The sequence below is a fragment of the Empidonax traillii genome, unplaced genomic scaffold, assembly GCF_003031625.1.
Source record: "Empidonax traillii isolate 1590-97213 ecotype Southwest subspecies unplaced genomic scaffold, ASM303162v1 scaffold55:size2822071, whole genome shotgun sequence".
NCBI lineage: Eukaryota > Metazoa > Chordata > Aves > Passeriformes > Tyrannidae > Empidonax > Empidonax traillii.
Genome location: NW_020955248.1, coordinates 1,136,468 through 1,159,294, shown reverse-complemented (window position 1 = coordinate 1,159,294; position 22,827 = coordinate 1,136,468). Strand labels below are relative to the sequence as shown.

At 52.4% G+C, this 22,827-nt stretch overlaps 1 protein-coding gene across 3 annotated transcripts; it reads left to right on the top strand.

The window, feature by feature from the left end:
• Positions 1-1,826: 1,826 nt before the first annotated feature.
• MICALL1 (MICAL like 1) lies at positions 1,827-22,743 on the top strand. 3 transcript variants are annotated; one of them, XM_027879455.1, is made up of 16 exons: positions 1,827-1,981; positions 8,087-8,135; positions 10,102-10,243; positions 11,303-11,406; positions 12,109-12,245; positions 14,447-15,027; positions 15,555-15,618; positions 16,697-17,079; positions 17,354-17,832; positions 18,314-18,448; positions 18,727-18,853; positions 19,208-19,298; positions 19,674-19,747; positions 20,135-20,249; positions 20,583-20,629; positions 20,938-22,743. In XM_027879455.1, exons 1-16 carry the CDS (start codon positions 1,836-1,838, stop codon positions 21,057-21,059), a joined length of 2,796 nt encoding a protein of 931 aa, XP_027735256.1. In that variant the 5' UTR covers positions 1,827-1,835; the 3' UTR covers positions 21,060-22,743. The 3 variants fall into 3 exon arrangements, with proteins under 3 accessions (XP_027735256.1, XP_027735255.1, XP_027735257.1); XM_027879454.1 differs by having other exon boundaries at positions 16,694-17,079; XM_027879456.1 differs by lacking the exons at positions 1,827-1,981; positions 8,087-8,135 and having other exon boundaries at positions 10,141-10,243; positions 11,307-11,406; positions 16,694-17,079.
• The last annotated feature ends 84 nt before the right edge of the window (positions 22,744-22,827 follow it).

Below are 22,827 nucleotides of genomic sequence, written 5' to 3'. Positions count from 1 at the left end.
TTTGTTTTTAGGGTTGTCACTTTAGCTTCTGTGTATTTACCAACAGCAGCACAGTAAGCATAGCTGTCAACAGCAAGTGCCCTACTTTCTTATTATCCAAAGCCTAAATCTTTCCCAGAACATGTGCTCAGGTGGATGTGATATGCAACAGGAGAACCTGTGGCAGGTATCTCTCCGTGATCAGTTATAGCTCATAGCATACAAAGGAATCCATTGTGTTACTGGGATTTGTTCTGGTTTTAATTTGTGATCGGTGTGTTGGAATTGCAGAATTTTAGTACATAATTTTTCATCTGAAGTACTCCAGTGGTTACAAGCTGATCTCAGGTAGCATAAATATGCTGCTGCTTTGTTTCTGTCTGCCAGAGTAGCTTCCACTGATCTCCCTGACTCCATGCCTTCTCCCAGGGACTGCCGAAGGTTAACTGAGCGGGACTGGCACTTGGTGGAACGGAGCCAGGAGGAGCTTGCAGCTCTCACAGGGTGGAAAGATGGGCTCAGTGAGCTGTGGTGCCTGGCACTGCTTGAAGCTGGAGGAATGCAGGGCGTTCAACAGCGTCAACAGAGCCCCGCTGCTGCTGGGGAGGCGCTCAGCAAGGGAGATGGGGGGTGGTTGCAGCTCAAGCCTTTCCTGCTGCAGTGGGGTTCGCTTAGTGGAAGTGGTTCTGGAGAAAATGGTTTTATCAGAGGGAACCACGGTATGGGGTCATGTACTCTTTGTCTCTGTCTATGACCTACAGTTGTGAAGGGGGTGACTGTGGTTATGGAGCCTGGAAGAAGTCAAGAAAACATCCCTGATCCTGCTTGTCCCTTAGGATACATCAGGAAGACGCTGTCAGGCAAGCCTGGGCGATGCTGAACATACAGCTCGGTGGTTACAAAACTGAGACAATGCTTCATTTCCTTTTTTGCTACAGAGTAGTTTTGTGATTTACACCACGGCTTATCTCGGGCACTGAAGTGGCAACTTGCGCAAGCCGTTCACACTATTTATGTTTCACTCGTTACAGTTGTGGGGCCATGGGCTGATACAATGAAACAATGTAATAGAGGAAAGAGGGGTTCTAAGCAAGAGATCTGTGGGAGAAAGGACGGGAGAGGAGGGACTCTTACAGATTTGGAACTGCTCAACATCAGTGTGACGGTTTGGTCTTCCAGAGAGGTAGCTGTTGCCCCCCTTTTGCCAAAGTGGGAGTGAAAAAAATGTTTCACTAAATAAAGTAGCATTTAATAGTGTGATTCCCTCCCTCTTCTCAAACCATCACACGGAGCGTGCATGCCAGCTCTCGTGACAACCCATCCCCTCGATGTCGTGGGTTCCTGAGATTGTATCGCACTCTTCCTCCGGTGCTTCCAGGGCTTCCTGTGAAGCTCTGCCTGTGACTCCAAGTGTCCTTATCTTCAAAGCTCTCCCTGGCCCTGAGCCTACCCTGGGAGCCACCTACGTCTCACACGTACTCCACTGCCACGGCTTATGCCCCTGGGACTGCTGCGAGGGGGAGCAGCCTATGTCGAAGCCTGAGGAGGATACAGAAATGAGGTTGTCTGGCGGGTTTTCCAGTTCCTGCCTGCAGTCCTCCCCCTGCCTCTGGGACCGAGTGTAAGAAAAGGCTGCAGCGTTTGTCCGGGGCTTTCCTCCGGGATTCATCCTTCCCCGAGCGGCTGCTGTCCCCAGCATCCTGCGCTGCTCGCGGGAAGCGGAGAGCCCGGGAATGCGCGGGCTGCTGCGTGTCCGGCCCCCGCCAAGGCCCGCCCCGTTAAGCCCGGCCTCCTTAGGCTCCGCCCGCCCCGGGCAGGCGGCGGCGGCGGCGGCGTCGGTGGGAGCGGCCGCGCCGATGTCGGGTCCGCGGGGCGCCCTGCAAGCCTGGTGCCGCCAGCAGTGCGAGGGCTACCGCGGCGTGGACATCCGCGACCTCAGCACCTCCTTCCGCGACGGGCTGGCCTTCTGCGCCATCCTGCACCGCCACCGACCCGACCTCCTGTGAGTGCAGGCCGCGCCGTGCCCGCCGCTCCCCACGGGGCGCCGCGGGGCACCGGCCCCCGCCCGGGGACCGGGAGGGCCTGGGGGTTTTGGGGGGCAGGGACGCCGGGAGCCCCGTCTGTGGAGGGGCTGGGCTGCCCGTGCCTCTTTGCAGCCGTCCCGGGAGCTGCCGGGGGGCTCGCAGGAGACTGGGGAGGTTGGAGGCGCCGTGGGAAGCGGCTCCAGGCTGGCTGGCAGGGAGGGACGGAGTCTCCCTGGGTACGGATGTGAGGGGCCCGGGGGCAGAGAGCACAGCCGTGGTTTCGTCGCCTTCTGAAATAATCGGGTGCTGGGAGTGAAGATGCCATGCTCCCAGGAAGTGCTCAAGGCCAGGCTGGATGGGGCTCTGAGCAACCCGGTCTAGTGGAAGGTGTCCCTGTCCTTAGCAGGGAGGCTGGAACTGGATGATCTTTCATGTCTTTTCCGACCCAAACCTTTCTGTCATTCTGTGTTTCAGCAAACAGCTTTCTGACCTGGTCCTGCAGACCCGTCAAGGTCAGGGTTAGCAGAAGCTGTGTGATTTAAGGCCAAGGAGAGCGTGGAGGTGGGCTAGATCTGTACACCCCACTGAGAGCTGTGCCTGCCAGGGAGGAGGCATGGTGCTGGCAGCTGGGAGTAGGGATGTCTCGCCTCAGCAAGAGGTGGGCATTCACACTTCATGAGGACCAGAGGCCTGCCCAGCACAGGGACATTCCCAGCTGCCAGAGGCAGCCACTCTGAAATGTGTACAGCAACCGGACTGCTGCTTGCATTTGCTTGCAGCTTGTTTTCTGTAGATGCCGCAGTGAAAGCAGGAGGTAGCAAATGCCAGTAGGGGTATGGAGCCTCGCTAGCCTCCCCCAGCTTGGTGTCTCTGAGGGGGAATGTGAATTTCAGGAGGCAGACAGTGAATTTGGGATTGCTTGGGGGCACAGTGTCAGGCTGGAGAAACTGGCTGAGCCACTGTAAAGAATCTGCCCCGACCTGCCACTGTAACCCTGTGTGCCCCGGCAGCGCTGGGAATCCGGCTTCCATCTGTTCTAATCCCTGGTAGCCCTTGCAATGCAGGTAGGCATTGCCCCACCTTGCTGTGCCTCCAGCACGCACTCCTTTGCCGACAGAGGTGATGTGTCCCCTGCCACGTTCTGCTCTGGGACTGGCAGTTCCTCCTCTGAGGTTGCCCAAATTGACCAAATTTTCTTTTCTGAAATGGCTGTGGGATGGCCTTTTGCCATGACAGCAACCTGTGTCAGGAAGAGGGTAGACTACGAGTCCGCTGTGGAGCTGCGGTGCCTGCAAGAGGGCAAAGCAGGCCTGTGTCCTTACACACAGAAGCTGAACAGGTAGGCTAGAAAACAAACTCCTGCCTGCTATATTTCATGTGGCTGCCACAAAACCCTCAGCGTGATGTTATGGAACCGGTGGGAACCGAGAAACACGGTGCCTTTGCATCCCTTTGGGTCTTGAGGGAGCTATGTGGTCTTGTGTCCCCCCCACAGCTCCCAGGTGGTATGGCTCTGACCAGCTAGAATAGAGACTCTGAAAATGCTCCCAGTTGCAAGGCTGCTGGAGGGGAAGACTCAAATTAGCAACAGGAATGCTTGCATTTATTAATTTTTTTTGTAAGTGGCACAGTAACTGGGAACTGAAAAGCAGAGGTTCAGCAAAAGCTTACAATAAATACCACTAAAGCCACCTGATGGTTTCCCATTAACCATATTTACCATCCCATTAAGCAGCAGCCACTGCTCTTTAGTTGTCAGTGGGCTTAAATCTGCACCTGGCAGATGTCCTAACTACAAGCTTCACTGGTCCTCTGCACGAGCTGAATTGTAGAGGCAGAGCCCAGGGCCTTACAAGGACATGGCATGTTGTAGAAGGATTTTCAGATGGCCGTCGGGAGAGCAACATCATTTCATCTGATTCCAGCTTCTTCAGCCTGTCCCGATTTGGAAGTGGGAAGATTGGATCAGAGGCAGTAAATCTCCTGATGGCAGAGGAAAAGTGGTTGCCTTTCTTTTCTTCTAAAGTGCTTTTCAGTCAGCGTGGTAATGGGACTTGGCAGGGATCTGCGAGTGTGTTTCTGGCCCCGTGTGGTCGTCCTTTGTGCGGGGCTCTCCTGGCCTGCACGAGGCAACTGCGCTGCTCCCCAAAGGCTGGAGTTCCTCTGTATGCAGCTGCTTCCCTGCTTTCTGCTGGCTTCCCCTGGATCCCATAGGGGAGGAATAGGCTCATCCATTTAAGAGCTGAGCTGAAGCTCTTTTCTCTACCTGTGTGACACCACTCCTCTGCCACACTGATCCCCCCGGCTTTTTGCTGCTGTGGTGGGTGTTGGCCTGTCCTGGTTGTCTGACCCTGCCTGGATGCACCCACGTTTTGCTGCTGTGCTGGTAGGGGACAGGCTGAGGAAGAGGCTGTCATGAAAGACTGTAGGGGTAAGTGAAACTGAGGGCAGTTTTCCCCAAGATCCTTGACTTGAACACAGTTGCCTCGAGATGAGGCAAATGGCATCAGAGAGATGCTGCCCTAGAGGGCTTTGGAGCAGGTCCCACAGAGCTCGTGAAAACAATATAGGTTTGTGTTTTTTTAAAGAAGTAGACTGGAAATGCTCAGTGTCTACTGAATCCAGCTAAAGGTGTCTTTAAGTGACCACCAAGATTGAGGTGCACACCTGTGGGACCTGTGTGTTGAACCACGAAGATGAAAATCCCTGATTCTAGCTCCACTATTGTACACACCTTGCTGGACTTCACAGCCTCACTGTCCCAGTCAGGGAAATGGGAAACCTGGATTTAGCCTCTGACCGTGCTGCTGGCTCTGTGATCTCAAGATGAGACATTTAATCTCTCCTTTTCCCTTGTCAGTTAAGCTGGAAACATCCAGACCAACTTGACAGTGGACTCTGGGGATTAATGAGTTTGTTTACTCAATGCTCTAGAAATCTGAAGCATGAAATTAGTGTTTACAAGGGCATTTGCTGCAGCTTAGTGAAGCAAAGAGCATCTTTCAGTGTCCCAAGCTGTACAGCCTCCCTGGAGCTCAGGGGAGGATCTTGGCATTCAAGGATGAGAAGAATAAAAGAGCATGGCACATGCCTTTTGAGTGCTGGGAGAGATGGAGACTTGAGGAAAACAGGAGATGAGAGCTGTTTTAGAAACGCTGTTTTGTGTTCCTAGAGCCGAGGGTTTGGTTACGGGCAGGATCACAAATCTTGTCTGTTCCTTCCCATGTACTGCCTGCATTTCCCTGACAAGACCTGGAAAGCTGAATGGCTTATTATGCGGCACTACCGTTACAGTGCTCATGATTTATATTTGAGGAATCCAGGAATCTGCTCTGGTTTTAGCTGTACGGCACACCCTTCCCCCTTCCCCGGTCTGCTGTGCTGCCTGGCAGCTGCCCTAAACTCCAGAGTGCTTAGTGGCTCTGCATGTATCTAATTAGGTAAGAGCCTGGGATGTTATTTGCATGGAAATATTACTCCAGGATATGGTATGACGCTGGGGTTTGCTGAGTCAAGACAGTTGTTCAGCTGGGATAGCCAGAGTCTTGCCTGTTCTTACATCCGATCCCTTGGACCAGTATGTTGTCAGGAGAGGAGCCTGAGCAGGACTGGATGAAAGATTTCTGAGATCAGGGCAAGGAAATAATGTGACATGCAGCCACATGTCACAGAACTGCGAGATGGCAACTTCTGGGCTCTCTAGAGAGGAGGCAGTTTATAGAGAGGGCAAGGATGTGTCCAGGGTGGCTTTCCCCCATGCCTGAGCGGCCGTGCTCCTTTTACGTTGGTACAGAGAATGTGCCTGGAGCCGCAGGGATGCCACGTGACCAAGTGGCATATGGGAGTGCTCATGTGGGGAGTAATGCAGGTCAACATGCTCCTGCTTGGCTTGTTCAGAGAGGGAGCTGGAAAATGCAGTGGAGAGGAACTGAATAAACTGATCCCTGGGGCCTTGAGTTGATGGATTTCAATATCTCGGGTAAAGCTGTGAGTCTGCAATCCTACATTAGTGGAAAAAAATTTCTAATGCCTTGCTGCTTGGTAGCCCCTCTTTACTTCTTGAACTTCACATCCTCTCTGCTGGCATCCATTTTCCCTGGCGGATTTGCCTTGGTTTACTAAAACAGCTCTGGTGCGCTGGAGCAGAGTGGAATGGACATGTTGTTTTTTCTGACAGAAAATAGTCTCCCAGCCCAGTCCACCAAGGAGTCTTCACACTTCCAGCTACACCACTCTCATATCCTGAAAGTGAGGGCATTCAAAATGAAGGTCATGAATGTTTAGAGGGCAGTTGATATATAACTGGGTTGTCATTGCTTCTCCCGTGTTCCAAGCTGGCATTTTCTTCAGAAGAAAAAGAAAGACAGCGAGATTAAAGGCATTCTCTAGGCAAAAAACAAAACAAAAACTTAGGGAAAAAACAACTCGCAGTGGAGACTATTTATAAGTACAAAAAAGGCGGTAGTTTTCACATCAAAGTGAAGGCTGCAGCTGAAGCCTTTGCTCACCAGCATGTAGAGAAGGAAAAGTTGCGGTATTCTGAGCAGGCTGAGCTCTGTACATGTACTCACATCAGCTTTCAGAAGGGTGACAGAGCTGAACATCAGCCCATCTTCTGCATGTCTGCTGCATCTGCTCCCGCAGCAGTGAGCGGCTGCAGCTTCGTTTATCTGCAAGAAAACAGCACCAGCAGCCTCTTGCTTTTGAACAGAGGAAGTGTAATATTATGGTGGTGCAAGCAGCTGGGAAAATCTTCCTGAGCTCATCACAGACTTCCTCTGCATCTTTGGGAAAGCTGCATGAGGGGCTTCGAGAAGGGGCTGGTTGCTCTATGGTATGACACTGGGATGGGTTGTGTTGGTGTTACAGGAAAAGGCAGTAAAATCCAGAGGAGGATAGAAGAAGGGAGGTTCCTGTAGCCCCTCTCCGTGGGTGAATGGCTGAGGATTTGCCATCTTGCATGATTCCTGCACACCACCTTTGGGGTGGGGCTCACACTCCCCACCTCTAAGCTGAATTGTCTTTCTGGGTCAGTTTCCCAAGCTTTGGCACCCCTCTGTGGGCCATTGGCGTGGCTTCACTTGACCGCCAACCTCTTTGGATTGTGTCCTCCCCTGTGAATCCAGCTTGCAGCACACCAAGCTGCTGCATGAGGGTTTTTTTTGGTAACAAAGCTGATATCCTTGGCAAGAAGGGGCTGTAAGCAGTTCAGCCTGATGCTGTTTTCACACATTATACCCACATGCACACGCAAAACATCTTCTTCCTGTATTGCTCCCCCTCTACTGAAAGCCTGCAGACCACTATATTTCTCTGCCCTCTGCTCATCTGGTGAAGGTAGTTGGTCCTTGTGGCCTTGCTTACTTGATCCCCCAAAGGAGTCCAGGGGTACAAGGGAAATGTGCAACATGCCTGGGTTGAGAACTGCTGGGGTTCCCTGGTATGTCCTGGGCATCTTGCATTCAGCTCTAAAGACTGCAGCTGAGGATGTCTGCACTGCAAAGGCTGGGGGGATAGCAAGGACAGAAGAGCAGCTTAAGATCTTTTGTGTCACCCCAAATTCTGGAGTGACCTCAAATCCCTTGAGGTGGTGCAGGGAGGTTTGTCCTTGTTGGAGGAGCAGATATATCACAGGTGCCTCTTTCTCTTGAGGTAAGGGATCTGCATCCCCATCCTCCTCCTGCTGTTGTGCTGGTGGCCTTGGAAGGGCAGGTTTGGGGTGATGTCGTGTACCCTTCAGTGCAGCAGTGTTTGGTGCTAATTGAAACATGGCCCTGGTATTTCTACAGCCTTTAATCTCAAGGGCAGAAGAAGCGGGTAACGAGAGACAAGAATGACATTTTAATTTCCTGGTCACCATCCATTTGGGACTTGCTTTCTTTTTTAATTGCTATTTCCCTTTGATTTCTTTGATTTACCTTTGTCCATTTGCAACCTGAAATCTGCTTTGCCAAGGTTTTCTTTATCTTGGGTCTTAAGTGTTGAGTGTTGTCAGGTTGGCTGTCCTGGGAATCCGTGTTTGACAGCATAGGGGCACTTTTCCTCTGCACCTCATGTGGCTTTTTTGTGCTTTCTCATTTCAGGGACTTTGATTCTCTCTCCAAAGATGACGTCTATGAGAATAACCGCTTGGTAAGTCCCTGTTCTGCAGCAGAAGAAAGAAGGGACATGAGAATGATTTGATGGAGGTCACGCAGTGTGGGAGGAGTTTGTGACGCTGGTGAGGGTGTAAGAAAAATCTGTGTTTGTAAGTAACAGGCAGGAGCTTCTCTGTAAACAAGGGAATCTGAAACATCAACATCCAACCTGTACTGGTTCTCCTAACAGTTGCCAAGACAACACCTCAGGTGAAGATTTAAGTAGCGCAACATCATCTTGACCTCAGTTGTTCCAGACTTCCAGGCAATGGAAGCTAGTTTTATTCCAGGCATAAGCAGGGAGGAAACCAGTAGCAGAAGCAGGCAGTGGGGAATGGGGAGGTGTCCAACCCCAGGAGTTATTGGTAGGACAGAGCAGCAACAGCCCTGTCTTTTTTAATGAAAAAAAGACCTAATTGCTGCAGGCTCCATCTGATAGTCTGTGGAGAGACCTGACCCATCACCTTCCCAAGATGAGTTGAACTACATACAAATATCAAGAGGATGAGGCCAGACTCTTTTCAGAGGTGCTCAGTAACAGGAGAAGGGGCAACAGGCACAAACTGGAGGTGGTTCCATCAGAAAGTTCCATCTGAATACAAATCCATCTGAAACAAAAAAATTCTTTACTGTGAGGGTGGCAGAGCTGGACCAGGATACCCAGAGAGGAAGTGGAGTCTTTTGCTCTGGAGATACTCAAAACCTGCCTGGACACAACTCTGTGCAACCTGCTCTAGGTGAACCTGCTTTAGCAGGGGGTTGGACTAGATGATCTCCAAGGTGTCTTCCAACCCCAGGCATTCTGTGATTTGGATTTACAGGATTAGGACTCTCTAATTGTGTCCTGGCACATCATTTCCTAGACCAGTTTGCCTCTTGCAGCCATTAGCAGCTATCTTTTTCCATTCAAGACCCACACCACAGGTATCTTGTCCTATTAGGTGGGTCTCTCCTTGCTCCTGGCTGCTTGCAGCCACGTATTCAGCAAGGCTCAGTCCAGAGAACCATCTTAAAGCCAGGCTGGGCAGAGCAGGGTGTCAACAGGGCGCATTTTTACACCCCTAGTAACTGCAAATATGCACTTTCTCTAGTTTCTCCATCCTTTTTCTTTAGATCCCACACCCTGCACAGCATCTCATACCCCAAAGATGAGGCACCTTCAGCCTTTACCCACACTGTGCACTTGGTATCTCACCATTCAATGCCCCAAAACCTCTTATCTCCTCCTGGCTTACCTTCTCTTCAGTCCCCACCACAGTTTTGCACCCCTGCTCCCTTGATGATGAATGTGGGTGTGCTGCCCTTGGCACAGTGTACAGACAGTAATTCACATACACTGCTAAGTGGGAAGCTCTCAAACAGCTTTTTCCCTCCTTTATTCCTTTCTTTCAGGTAGCTGTGTATGCAATTGGAGGAGCTGTGTGTTTCTTATCACAATGTCCTTGTTTCTGCTTGCTGAGACACAGAAAAGTACTGAAGTGGTTTGTGCATGGCAGGCTGCTGGATGTTGAGTCAGGATGGCTGTGCTAGAGGGAGGGGAAAATGTGGCCCCCTAGAGCATGAAAGGATGGGCAGTGTCAGCGTTTCTGTGGGATGAGCATGTGGGATGGCTGGGGACACTGCTCAGTAGAGCTGGTGTTTGGCAGTGTTGCTGGAAGTGTCTGCCAGCCCTCAGCCCTTGGCGGTGCCAGCCGAGGCTCTGCTGGGCCCTTGCAGGAGGGCACTGGTGGTGTGCCCTTTTCATGGCTTGAAAAAACACTGGGGTTTTTATTCAGTGAAAACTGAAACCTTACTTCTGATGCAACCTTTCTCGTCAGATGGCATGTCTGGAGCCTCTGTCTATCAGGGATGCCCTAGGTTTGCTACTTAACCTTCTGCAGGGCCCTTCCAACTTCATTTCTTTGTTACTTTCCATAAAGCATCGTTTTTCTCTCCTTAATGCCTCTCTGCTGTTCTTCCAGGCCTTTGAATTGGCAGAGCGGGAGCTGGGCATCCCAGCCCTTCTAGATCCCAATGATATGGTCTCCATGAAAGTCCCTGACTGCCTCAGCATCATGACTTACGTGTCTCAGTATTACAACCATTTCAACAACCCCAGCCAAGGTGAGTGTCCTCCCACCCTTCTGGCTTCCAGTTTGCCCCCAGGAAACCCAGCGTTACCTTATGCTTCCTCCTTCCCATGGCAATTGGGAGCCGCGCGTGTTTGTGGGGAAGGGGAGAGGAGCAGGTAGTACCTGCCTCTTCTTCGTCTTGCTGGTGCCCCTGAGGAAGGCCTGGAGGAGGGAGTGCATTAGGGTGAGGTTGCACAAGAGGTGGGGAATGATGTAACAGCTCAGGCTGTGGAAAGAGCAACGCCTTTCTCCTCCCTCTGCCTGCATTCCTGCTGCTTGGGTTGGGCCACCACCCCTGGTGCTCACCAGACCCCTTTGTGATCTGCTCTAACCCACTAAAATAGGAGAAAGCCAGATAGGAGCCTGCTAATGCAGCTAGTTTTTATCACGTTGGTGTGTGTAAAGTGACTGGAGGACAGAGGGAGTGGAGCCAGGGTGGAATGTTTCAGATTAGTTCATCTGTCCCTACAACTGCAACTTGAGGTCACAGACAAGGACTCCAGGTCTGCTCTGTTCTCAAGCCACAGCGTCAGATAAATCTCTTTCACTTGCATATACTTCTCCAGAGGTGCTGGTCTCCCAGCCAGGGAATCCGGCTTGAGACTGCTATGTGAGTTCCAGGCCTGACAGCAAGAGATGCTTCACAGACCTGCTGACAGCCTTGAAGCCCTGGGGCCTAGTGGGTCACAGTAATACATCAGCAGCTATCCCAGGTGCTCTGGGCTTTATCCGTTGCTTAGGGAGTCAGTTACAAGGAAGCCAAGTAGCATTTGATGAGTAAATAAAATTGCAGTGGGAGGCTGGTATCCCTGTGCCACAGAAGGGGATCCACAGCATGGTCAGGTTCTCTGGCAGCCTTATGGTCAACCCATTATTAGATTGTGTTCGTCTCTTCCACTTAAAATAAGCACTGAAACGTTGGGAGCGGCAAGTCCCGTCCTATGTCACAAGGCTGGATGATTTTATTTTTTTTCCCCTCCCCTTCCCCCACTTGGGTGGTGTGAGTCACCGCTGCTCCCAGTGCCTGATCCGCCTTCCCTTCTGCCTCCAGCCAGCGTCCCTCCATCTATGAAGCGCCCAACTGCTGCCTCCTCACCTCCTCTGCTGTCCCACAAGAAGCCTGTGGCTGCGGTCGAGAGTCCTTCAGCACCACAGGTAGCCAATTTCTTGATTCAAAGCCAGCCTGAGACAGTGGTGCTCCCTGCACTGTGGGTGAGGAGATGGGAGAGCACCTGTCAGAGCATGATGGATCTTTGCAGGGGGCTGCCTGTGTGTTTTGAGGTGGGGGGGAGGGGTGTTTGGAATTTTGGTTCCTTGGGGGACCCAGTGGAGAGAGTGATTTCTCACTAGGAGTCTGTGAACTGTAATTTGTCCTTGGCAGGCAAGAGGTTGGGCAGATTGGTGCTGAATTGGTTCCTTGAGCCACCCAGGGCACTCTCCTTTGTATTTGAGGATAACCCTGTAGATGAGGAAAGAGCAGGAATATGGCACTAGAAGAGCAGAAAAGATGCCTTTTATTTCAGGTTTTAGCAGATGTCTGGGATGGGACCATTTTCAGTGTTTTGCAGAGCCCTGCTGCCTGGGATATAGATTAGTCCCTTCCACATCCCTTCAGCCATAGATGAGGGCAAGGAACCTTTTGAAGTGGCCCATTCTAATTTGGGAAGAGGCAGCCTGCCTGTGCCTGGCCTCGGGGGCAGCTGTTCTGTGCATTGTCAGCCCCTGAGGTCAGCCCGTGAACTGCGCCACACGCCCTCAGCGATGGGCCTTGCACAGGGAGCAGCTGCTCTGGAGGATCTGTGGTCTGAGGAGCAGCTCGTGGCCCCCACCCTGAGCTTCCTGTGCATTGTGTCACAGGATGATGCCCCCTCGGAGCCACCGGAGCGGTCCCAGCGCACCACGCCCAGCAGTACTTGCGCAGCCTGCCAGCAGCATGTCCACCTGGTCCAGCGCTACCTGGCCGAGGGCAAGCTCTACCACCGCCACTGCTTCAGGTATGTCGTGGCCAGGCCTGGTGGGGCGGCCACTCTCCTTGGCAAACTGCAGGTCTGTGGCCAGCTGCACCCCATCTTTGCATGTCTGTGTCCTTGGGACACGTGGAGCATCAACAACAGTGCTTGAAATGATACTGAAGATGCTCCATTTCCTGCCAGCCCCCTGTCCCAGAGGTCTGATTAGCCCCTTGTGTCCAGCCCTGTACTCCATTCCTCCCTTCCTCCCTGCCTCCCTTGCTGACTTGTGGTTTCCCCCTGTGATCCCAGCCTCTTGAGCTTCTCCCTTGTCACATGAACACAGATGCTCTGCCTCTTTACCACCTGCCTACCCAGGACCACCCCCCTTTCACTTTTCAGCAAAGTCTGAGTTATGACATCATCCTACAGACCTCCTTCCACCTACACTCTGCATCCTCAACTGGATATACAGGCTTCCATGCTGCCTGGGTGGTGCTGAGCTCTCAGGGAGTATTTGGAGAGCTGCAGCTGTTAACAAACTGAGGAATGAGAGTTTAAACGTCAGCAGCTCTGTGGTTACTCCCCGCGTGCAGGTCCTTACCTGTAGCACCTGTGAAATCATTTCATTTTGCTTTCCCTACTCTGATGATGAAGGGATGAGATCTCTCCCATGGGCCACAGGACAAGAGCTGGTGTCTCAGGACAGAAATATTGAGGCACTGGGAAGATACAGGAGGCCTCTTTCATCTGCCTAAGTCAGTTGGGGATGTGCCATAGAAACAGCATCGCAGGAGGGGAGCTAAACTGGGGCCTGTCAAGCTTCCCATCAAGCAGGAGTTTTGGGGTGCAGGTGCAGCATTCCCACTGGCCTCATGGGCCAGGAGTAGGAGAGGTGCCATATCTGCCATAGCATAGCTGATGGCCCTTCAGACTGAGCAGTGAGATCCCTGTAATTTTATCCCAAATATTTTACCTCCTCATGCTTTTCTTATCATTTTTCCAGATTTGTTTTTTTTTTCCTGTGCTGATTCATGGATGCTGTTTGGTCATGAAGTCCTTTGGCAGCATTTACTGTGGGCTAATGGAGATAAATCCAAAGCAAATCACTTTCTCCCCTTGTCCGAACTTGCCACTCTTCATTTCATCATACCCCTTCTCTCTAGAGCTTCTGTGTCCTCACACTTCTGCTCTCCATTTCAAAGGAAATCCCAGTCAACTGGATGCCCAGAGCAGAATTTCTCACCAAAACTATCTGCTTGCAGTGTAGGGCAGCCAGCTGCTGCAAGAGCCAGGTATTCAGACAAGAAGGAACAAGCTTGGTTTTCATGGGAGTGCTTGATCAGCCCCTTGCCCTTGGCTGTCTTTCATGTATGCTATTCACCTTCCCAGGTGGAAAAGCGCTGACTTGATTGCCAGTGCTGTGCACTACTCTTGTGCCTGAAAGGCTTCATTAGGAAGCATTCAGAGGCTCAGTGGGGAAAGAGTGGATGATCCAAGGAGATGTGGCAGACAGCAAAAGACAGGGAAGCTATTAGCCCAATTTCAACAGGAAAGGCAGAGTGTATGAATGGCCCACTGCTTCATTCCCTTGTCCTTAACAGCCGAATGTTGTGGCCCTGTTGGGTGCCATGGTCATCATTAGTGAGGTTGAACATGAGACCAGGCCAGCCTCATATGCTGTTTCTCCTGACTGCTCTTGAAGCCTCCCATGCAGGAATTTCCTGAGTTGAAAGTGATTTTATTTAATAATTGGAGTTTGTGGGGTTTTGTTTTACAAACAAATATGTCTGATGGTTCTTTAACCACCTGGACTCTTGGCTCCTGCAAAGGAGCCCATAAGCCTCCATGTGCCTGTTCTGAACCAGCTGCTCCCTAATTCCAGTTGATACTCCCTGTTTCATGTCTGTGAATGGTTGATCCCTCTCCCCCTTCCAAGTCTGGAAACCACACCATATGCCAATACCAACTGTTGCCCTTCTACGTCTGTTAAATCCTTTCTGAGTTGAAGGAGGGGACCCAAATGCACACAGTATTTGAGTTGTGAACTCCCCAGGGGATCATACAGTGGCATGGTGACATTTCTCTGTTCCTCTTCTTTCCCAAATGACTCCCTCAAGACAACACTAGGATTTAGTAGCAGGGGTGGGAACCATATTACTGCAAGGATCTCCCAGATGCCTTACCTTCCATGAGGGGCAGGATGGCATACCCCATCTCATGGAGCTTTCTCCTCTTGTTGGCAGGTGTAAGGAGTGCTCCAGCACGCTGCTCCCGGGGTCATACAAGCCCGGGTCAGAGGCGGGGACTTTTGTCTGCACACAGCATCGTGGTAAACTGGCCATGAGTGGGAAGGCAGAGAGGAGGCCCAGCCCAGACCGACAGTCACCAGAGCTAAGAACTGAGACTGGGGCCGACAACATGAGAGAGGATGCCCTCCCTGCAGGAGCAGAGGTGGGGAAGGACAATGGCAACTCCCTGGAGAGCATGGCAGAGACCCATACGCCTGCAGAGGGCCTGGCTGGCCCAGCAGAGAAGGACAGCACAGCCAGCAAAGCAGAGACAGCGATGGCCCCTGCTCATGCAGGCAGTGGGGCACCAGTCTCCCAAACTCCTTCCAGACCTCCCCTACCCAGCAAGCCCGCAGTGCTCACCCAGGACAAAGCCAGCTCACTGGATGGACAGCTGAGAGACTCGCATCCCACCCCTGCCCCAAGGAAGGCCACCGATGCCTCGGCCCTCTCCCCTCCAACCTCTCACCCTGTCCCCCGGCCCAGGTCCACTCTCCAGGGTGAGAGCAGCGAGGGTGGGCCTGGCATAGTGAATGGTAAGAGGGCTCAGTGGCAGGGGTTACCCTCCACACCCCCAGTGGCAGAGGTGGTCGGCTGCAGGTTGGATGAGTTTCATTCCTTCTCTGCAGCCCAACACTCTTCTACCTCTGAATAAATCTTGGGCTCAGACACTGAGCCCTTGACTGCCAGCCATCTCTAAAGCAGGGAGAGCAGTGCTAGCTTTCATACCTGCCTATTCCCTTATATTTCTCCAGAGCTCTACAGAGTTTGCTGGCAGTGCGGAGGGAAGGTGGCAGTGCTAGAGCAGTTTGCAGGTGTGGGGATAAAAAGGGCACATCAAGTCTCCAGGTGCAGCTCCGAGGGTGAGGTGGGGAGAAAAAGGCAAAGGGAGTGTTTAGGGTTAGCTGGCTGCACCAGCTGCAGGAGAAATGCCTTGAGGTCTTTAGCGAGTGGGAATAGCTGCCCACCTGTAGGAAGATGTGTAAGAAGTGTCTTGTATTGATTTAACCTCTTTCTTCATGTCCTTTTGGTGTTGTGACAGTCTGACACTGTGTCTTCCTAGGTCGAGCACCTGAACCCAGTCCCCCTGTCCCAAAACCTCGAGGAAGACCCTGCTCCTCTGATCGGTATGTCCTTCTCCTTGCAGATCACCTGAAAATCCATAGCAAGCTGGGGCTATGGGAACCCAAGCACAGCTGTGGGTTTCTCTACCACCTCCATCATCCTCTGCTCTCAGGAGGATGTAGGCTTTGACCATGTCCCTTTCCTTATAGGTGCCAGCCCAGCGTGGTCAGTCAGGCTAACAGTGTTCGTCCATACCTCCTAGGCCCTTTGTCTCTTAGGGTTTGTAAAGTGTTTGAGGGCTTCATGAATGCATTTTTGTGGCAAGTGCAGATGGCCAAGTGCCTTCTGAAATGGCTCTGCTTGCATGTGCTGAGAAGAGGACACTTGTCTGCCTTGTGGAGGGTTTGTCCTGGGAAAGGTCCAGTCCAGGGTCATTGTGAGTGCCTAGCTGCAACCTTTACACTTTCTGGGCTCTTACCCAGGAGTCCACTGGTGTTGGTTCGTTCTTACCTGCCCTTGGGACAGAGATTGCACAAACACCTCACATTTGCAATGGTCAAAGAGCAGGTGTGTGCGGCAAGTGGTGACCACTCCTGATGAGCACTGATTCACTGAGCCGTAGTGTGGGCTGTGCTCCCAGAGGACCAGCGGTGTTTTCAGCCACAGGAGTTAGCAAAGAAGAGTGCATCCCTGGGACTCTCGGATGAACAGCCCTCTGCATGGTGGAGAGGAATGTGCCACAGAGGACAGATATCTGATCTCAACTCCCCCTCTGTCCATAGCCTGAGGAGCAGAGCTGGGTGTAGGAGTGGTGTCAGGGAGGGGAAACCAATTATGCCCATAAAGCTCAGCCTTTACCACTGCCTAGCAGATGGAGGCAGAAATATTTGGAAACCAAAACACTGGGTCCAGCAGGCAAGTCAGGCAGGCTGTGCTTCCCTCAGGCCCATAGGTTTGCCCGTGGAGAGCAAGACACTATGCTTGGGGAAGACTCCTTGGATGATAAAGCTGCTTCCGCATGGGAGATATCCTGTTCCATCTGTCCTTTTCCCCAAGAGCTAAGTCCCTCTCCAGTGCCTCGCCATCCCTGCTTGTCTCTGCTCCCTGCCACCTCGACTTCTCTTTCTCTTCTACCAGTGGTGGAACTGCTACAAGAGCCAAGGACCCACCATGGATGGCCTTAGTGCAAGCAGAACCCAAGAAGAAGCCAGCTCCCCCTCCTCCCCCAGGCAACAGCCATGAGACTCCGAGTAGGACTTCAGAGGAGGAGGATGGGGAGGAGGTGGGAAAAGTCAGGAGTGAGGAGAGCAGGTCTGATGCCACAGAGCCCAAACCTTACAACCCCTTCGAGGAGGAGGATGAGGAGGAAGAGGAGAGTGCTGATGCCCAAAAGAACACACCTGAGCAGGAGCAGAGTGAGGCTGCTGCCAAGCCTCTCCACCCCTGGTACGGCATCACGCCCACCAGCAGCCCAAAGACGAAGAAGCGGCCAGCTCCACGAGCTCCCAATGCTTCCCCGCTAGGTAAGCTTCCCCTTGCTCCCTTATCCCTCCTCTGCAACCCCTATGCATTCCCTTGGAGGCTTCCTCTTCCCAGGTCCCTCAGCATCACTGGCAGGCCAGGCCATGCAGTGATGGTTGTGCTAAAACTTGCTCTAGCCATGTCCTCTCTACCCACTGGAGCATGGCATTTGCAGGCAAGACCTTTGTGCTGACCCCTGTCTCCAGTGCATACCATCCTTCCCTTCTCTCCTGGCTCTCCCTTCACTCCTCCCTGAGCTCTCCCTTTGCTTTGCAGCCCACCACCCCATCTCCAGGCTGTCACACTCTGAGCCGTCGTCCTCCACCCCATCTCCAGCCCTCAGCCTTGAGAGCATCAACTCTGAGAGTTCAGCCAAAGTGCTGGGAGACACCGATGAGGCCTCAGTGCCCAAAAGCTCCTCTGAGCCCACGGTCCACACGCCAACAGCTGCCAAGACCTCTAGTGCTGATACGCCGCTGGCCAGCGTCTCTTCCAGCGAAAGCCCTGCTGCCCCAGCCAGCCTCTCCACCAACTCCTCCTTCTCCTCCTCCAGCGAGCTGGCCAGCTTCAGTGGGGAGATGCAGCCCAGCACCCCACATGCCAGCAGGAGCATCTCCACTGGCAGCTTAAAGACCAGCCCCAGCCGGATGCCCCCCAAGCCTCCAGCTGGGGCCAGCCCTACACCCATCCTCTTGGCTTCAGAGGGGGGAGCTGGAAGCCCCAAGACACCCTCCTCACCCAAACCACAGCTGAAGGTGAGATGGTTGACCTTCCTCCCATCGAGATCAGGGGGCTTTTCTTGCCCATCCATCACTCGGTCACAGGGGGATTGTGATTCCAGGCTTTCCCCTTTGGTAGGTTTGATGTGTGACCCCCTAAAAGCAAGGTTCAGGTTTGTTAAATGGTGGCTCTGCTCATACTCTGCCTGCCCCATGTGTTAGAGAAGAGGCAGAATGTCATGTGGTCAGAGCAAATAGGAAAGGGAACTGTGAAGGAAAATAATTCAGCATGCTTGTTGGAGAGAAGCTGGGGAACTGATGCCAAACAGGAGCGCAGCTGGCTTTTTGCCCCATGGCTTGGCTGCTAGTGGAGACAAGTGCTTTTTACCTCCTTTAGGAGGATGTGGGGCAGGATAAACCCTAGGGCTGCCCTGTCTGCTCATTCACAGCTGGTGGGATGCTGTATCCATTCTGTTTCCTGGATGTCCATGTATCTCCTTTTGTCCCTCCTTTCCAGTCTTCCTGCAAAGAGAACCCCTTCAACCGGAAGCCATCGCCTGCCGCCTCCCCCTCGGCAAAGAAACCTCCCAAGGGCTCCAAGCCAGTGCGTCCTCCTGCACCAGGTCATGGCTTCCCACTGATCAAGCGCAAGGTAAAAGGGCCCTTAGGAGCAGGGCTGTAGCAATATACGTGCACCCTGGTAATGCATCTGTGGGCAGGGATACAGCGGGTGGCTGTGGCTGGGGAGGATGGTGTGTAGACTAGACCCTGTTCATGGCAGGACCATGGTCTCCCTTTGCTCCAGAGTGGGATGGGGATTTCAGATCTACCCTTAGGTGGAATATTCTGTTGTTCCTCTGGCCCTGTTAGTGTTGACCAGCCTTTGAGTTACCCCTGGAAACTGGACGGTGGTGGTTTATGGTTTGGCAGGTGCAGACAGATCAGTACATCCCTGAAGAAGACATCTATGGGGAGATGGATGCCATCGAGCATCAGCTGGACCAGTTGGAGCACCGTGGGGTGGCTTTGGAGGAAAAGCTTCGCAGTGCTGAGAATGGTATGTGGGGAGGGCTGTCTGTGGATGGGGGGCAGGATGGACCTTAGGGCTGCCCTCTCTCCAGCAAAGGAGATTGTAGCATCCCTACTGATGCTGGGGTTGGAAGAGCAAAATAGGATGTGCTGGGCTCCAAGATTGGTCACAACCATACCCTGGACATGGAGATGTCCCTAGAATTAAAACATGTGGCAAAAAAGCTAAGGTCTCTCTCTGGGACTCAGGAACAGGCTGAGGTTGGATTGGCCATAGCCCAGCACCCCTCTCTGGCTTGGCAGAGCCCAGCCTGCTGCAGGGTGATGGAATCCTCCATCACCAGGGCTGGGAATGGCTCTGAATTGTCCCTTTGCTTGGCAGACAACCCTGAGGACAGCCTGCTTGTGGACTGGTTCAAACTTATCCATGAGAAGCACATGCTAGTGCGCCACGAGTCGGAGCTCATCTACATGTGAGTGTATGCAAGTGTGGAGAGGCACTGACGCTCTTTCGGGGAGCCCTTTCTCAGCCCTTCTGAAATGGTGTTTCCAAGGGAGAGCCTGACAGGGTCTCCTTGCCTAGAGAAGGGAGGGAGAAAGGGCAAGCAGACAAATCTGTCCAGATATACTCAACTGATCCACAGCAAGTCACCAGAGCCTCTGCAGTATCTCCTCCAGAAAGGCCTTGAGCAGCCAGGGCTGGTCCTTGCTGGTGTTTGGCTCCCTGGATATGCAGGACAAAATCAGCATCTGGGTGGTTCTTTCCAAGCTCACCCCATACTTTGGGATGATGTTCCTCCTTTCTGGAAAGTTGCAGTGGTTCCCAGCAGTTCCCCCTTCCCTTGCAGCTTCAAGCAGCAGAACCTGGAGCAGCGACAGTCAGACGTGGAGTATGAACTGCGGTGCCTCCTCAACAAGCCAGGTAAAGCACCATTCTGGGTGTGGTTACCCCTTTTTTTTGAGTCAGAAGGGACCCCACAAGGATCATTTTTTCCCTGGGCATCATCTCCCCTCTGTCCAGGTGGGTCTCAGGTGAAGAGAGGCAGATCTGTAGGGATGCCAGCACAGTCAGCTGGGTCTAGAGCCACTGCTCCTTGTGTGCCCCAGCCTTGTGCAGGGATGTGCATCCTTTTGTCCCAGTGGGATGACACATGCAGGGCTCTGTCACCAAAGCACTGTCAGTTCAACTGGCTCTACAACATGGCAGGGTAGAGGGGATCATGCTGGGGATCTCTGCCCTGAAGCTCTGAATTTCAGCACTCCTTCAGCCCTTTAATTGCCTGTCCTTCTTTGGGGTTTGGGTGGGTAGAGAAGGACTGGACTGACGAGGACCGAGGGAGGGAGAAGGTGCTGATGCAGGAGCTGGTGACCATCATTGAGCAGAGGAATGCCATTGTGAATTGCCTGGACGAGGACCGGCAGAGGTGAGTGAGGAGTGGGATGGGCTGGGGGAGAAGGGAAAAGCATAGCCCATCTGACTCAGCACCACATGAGCAACTCGTGGGGGTGTCCCAAGATGTCCATGTTGCTGATGTCTTTCGCAGGCTTCCTAATATTTGTCTCTTTGAATGCTTTGTGTGGGAAAGACAGGACAGTAAGTGCAGCATGTGGGATTTAACCTGCTGGTAGCAAATGCTCACAAGACAGTGATGGATCTGCCCTCTGTGGCTTCTAAGTAGGAGGCTCTCTAGCCTTTAACAATACAGCAGCTGTTTTCAGGGCTGAATTGCTGAGCTCTTTCCCATTCTTTCTTTCAGAGAAGAGGAGGAGGATAAAATGTTAGAAGCCATGATTAAAAGGAAAGGTAAGAAACAATTCGGAAGATTTTTGGAGTGGTGTTTTCACTGCTGACCCCAGCAAGGGGCAGCACGAGCCATTTGTGAAATTTTGTGCAGGAGAGATTGAATCTATTCTCTGCAAACTCGGTAAAATTTCCTGTAGGGCCACTAAAGTTCGAGGCACAGTTGTGCTGCTCCCCAATGCTATCAGAGAAAGAAGTGTGCATACAGTGGAGGCCTTTGATTCGTGGCTCTCTCTCTTGACCCTGTTGTCATGCATGTGTCTGTACCACCACTGACATCCCACAGTAACAACCTCCCTTTGCGATCCCAGAATTTCACAGGGAGACGGAGACTGAGACCAAGAAGAAAGGCAAATTCAAGCCCATGAAGGTGCTTAAGCTGCTGGGCAACAAGCATGACTCCAAGAGCAAGTCACCCAAGGAGAAAAGCTAGAGCAGGGGAACACCAGCAGTGGGAGGGAAGTGCTTGCCAGATGGCCCTGGCCTCCCCCACAGCTGGCTTGCCTCTCCCCCCTGCTCCCTCCCCAGGGAGATGCCAGCCCTCAGCCCAGAGTGGGGGAGTCTGACCAAAGCACTCCCCTTCCCAAGGCTGCACAGGGGCATGGCCATCCTCTCCATGAAGCCTTGCTAACGAGGTGGGGAGAAGATGGATTTGCTTCTCAGATACGTTACCCCGTTGCGCGTTCTTGTCATTAACTGAGAAGCAAGCTAAGGAGTTTTGTGTTTGTGGGAAAACTTGCACTAACTGCACCCCGTCCTTTCTCCTGCTCTAACTGTGACAGTTCCACGTGCCTCTGACTTATGCCAGGAGGGGACTGAGCCTCCCTGTCCCTTCCTGCCTGCCTGCTCTTGTGCCCTTTCTGTCCCATTTTTAACTTCGGGAGAAAACTCTGACATTAGAATCAGGATTCTTTGGGTTTTACTGGCCTAAACTAAAAGGTTAAGAAAACACTCCCGTGTCACAAGGCTCTAGAGCCATAGCCAAAAAAATAACTGATGCCCTATTTATTTTGAGCTGTCCCCTCCCTCAAGCGCCAGGGCTGGGTGGACTCTGTCACAAAGGCTGAGAGGACCCACGGGGACAGTGTACAGCTGCTGGGACATAGCGCACACGCCCTACTCAGGACCCCCACTGCTGCTAAACACCACTGCTGCCTTCCTGGGGAGGGAGGAACGTCCCTTCTCTAGGCAAGGACAGAAAAGCTCAAGACTGACTCAGCGCTGGCAAGGGGCACTAGGCTGTGTCCCTGCTCACCAGTGCCACCCTTGAGCGGCTTGGGAGAGAGGCGTGGTCACAACTGACCTTTACCCAGCTTTGTCTGTGTATACTTTAAAAGTGTGCAGGTGTTGGCTGGTTATTTTTTACACCTCCTTTACTACATGAATTCAAACCCATCCTAAAACTTTGAACCCCTTATTTTATTTGTTGTGTGTGTGCGTGTGTGTACATTGGAGGAGGGAATGGGGGGTGGTGTTCTTCCAACCATCCCTTCTCCCTTCCATTTTTGTTTCCTGCCTTCTCTTTCAAGGCGAGGAGAATTATTTATTGAATTGTTGGATCAGCCAGAAGTAGAGTTTCATGGATGTTTGTTTGGTCAGCTGTTCATCATGCCTTCTCATTAGCAAATTAGACTTAACCAGCCCTGAGCCATCTGCTGCAGTCCCTTCTAAAAACCCAACAGGCTTTAGCCAAAATGCTCTCAGAGCAGTGCCTTGCAAGGTGGCTGGCATAGCATTCTGGAAAGGGATCCTCATTTCCCAAAACCAGAAGGACCCGAGCCCCTCCTTAGTCCCAGTGTGGCCCCCGTGGCTGGGAGTTGGCCAGCTCAGCCCTGCGCTGGTGATGCCATCTCACCCTTCCCTACCCCCGCAGGCTGATGAGGAGCAGTGGTAGGGGAGGGGAGATCCCAAAGCACAACTCTTCTACAAGGAGAAACAAACCTGCTTTAAAGCCTACTGTCATGTCACTGTTGCCAAAGGCCATTGGGATCACTGCAGCCCAACACCCCTTGGCCCCACACCCAGTCAGAAGATTGATTTGTAAATTATACTGTACTAACTCTGTGACTTCCATTCACCTGAACAAAAATAAAAGAACCATTGGATTTAAAAAATGATCTTGACTTAGGTTTCTGATTCCTTTGTGTAGTCATGTTGGACAGGGCATGCTGCCTGGCTTTGGTGAGTGGCTGACAAGGGTA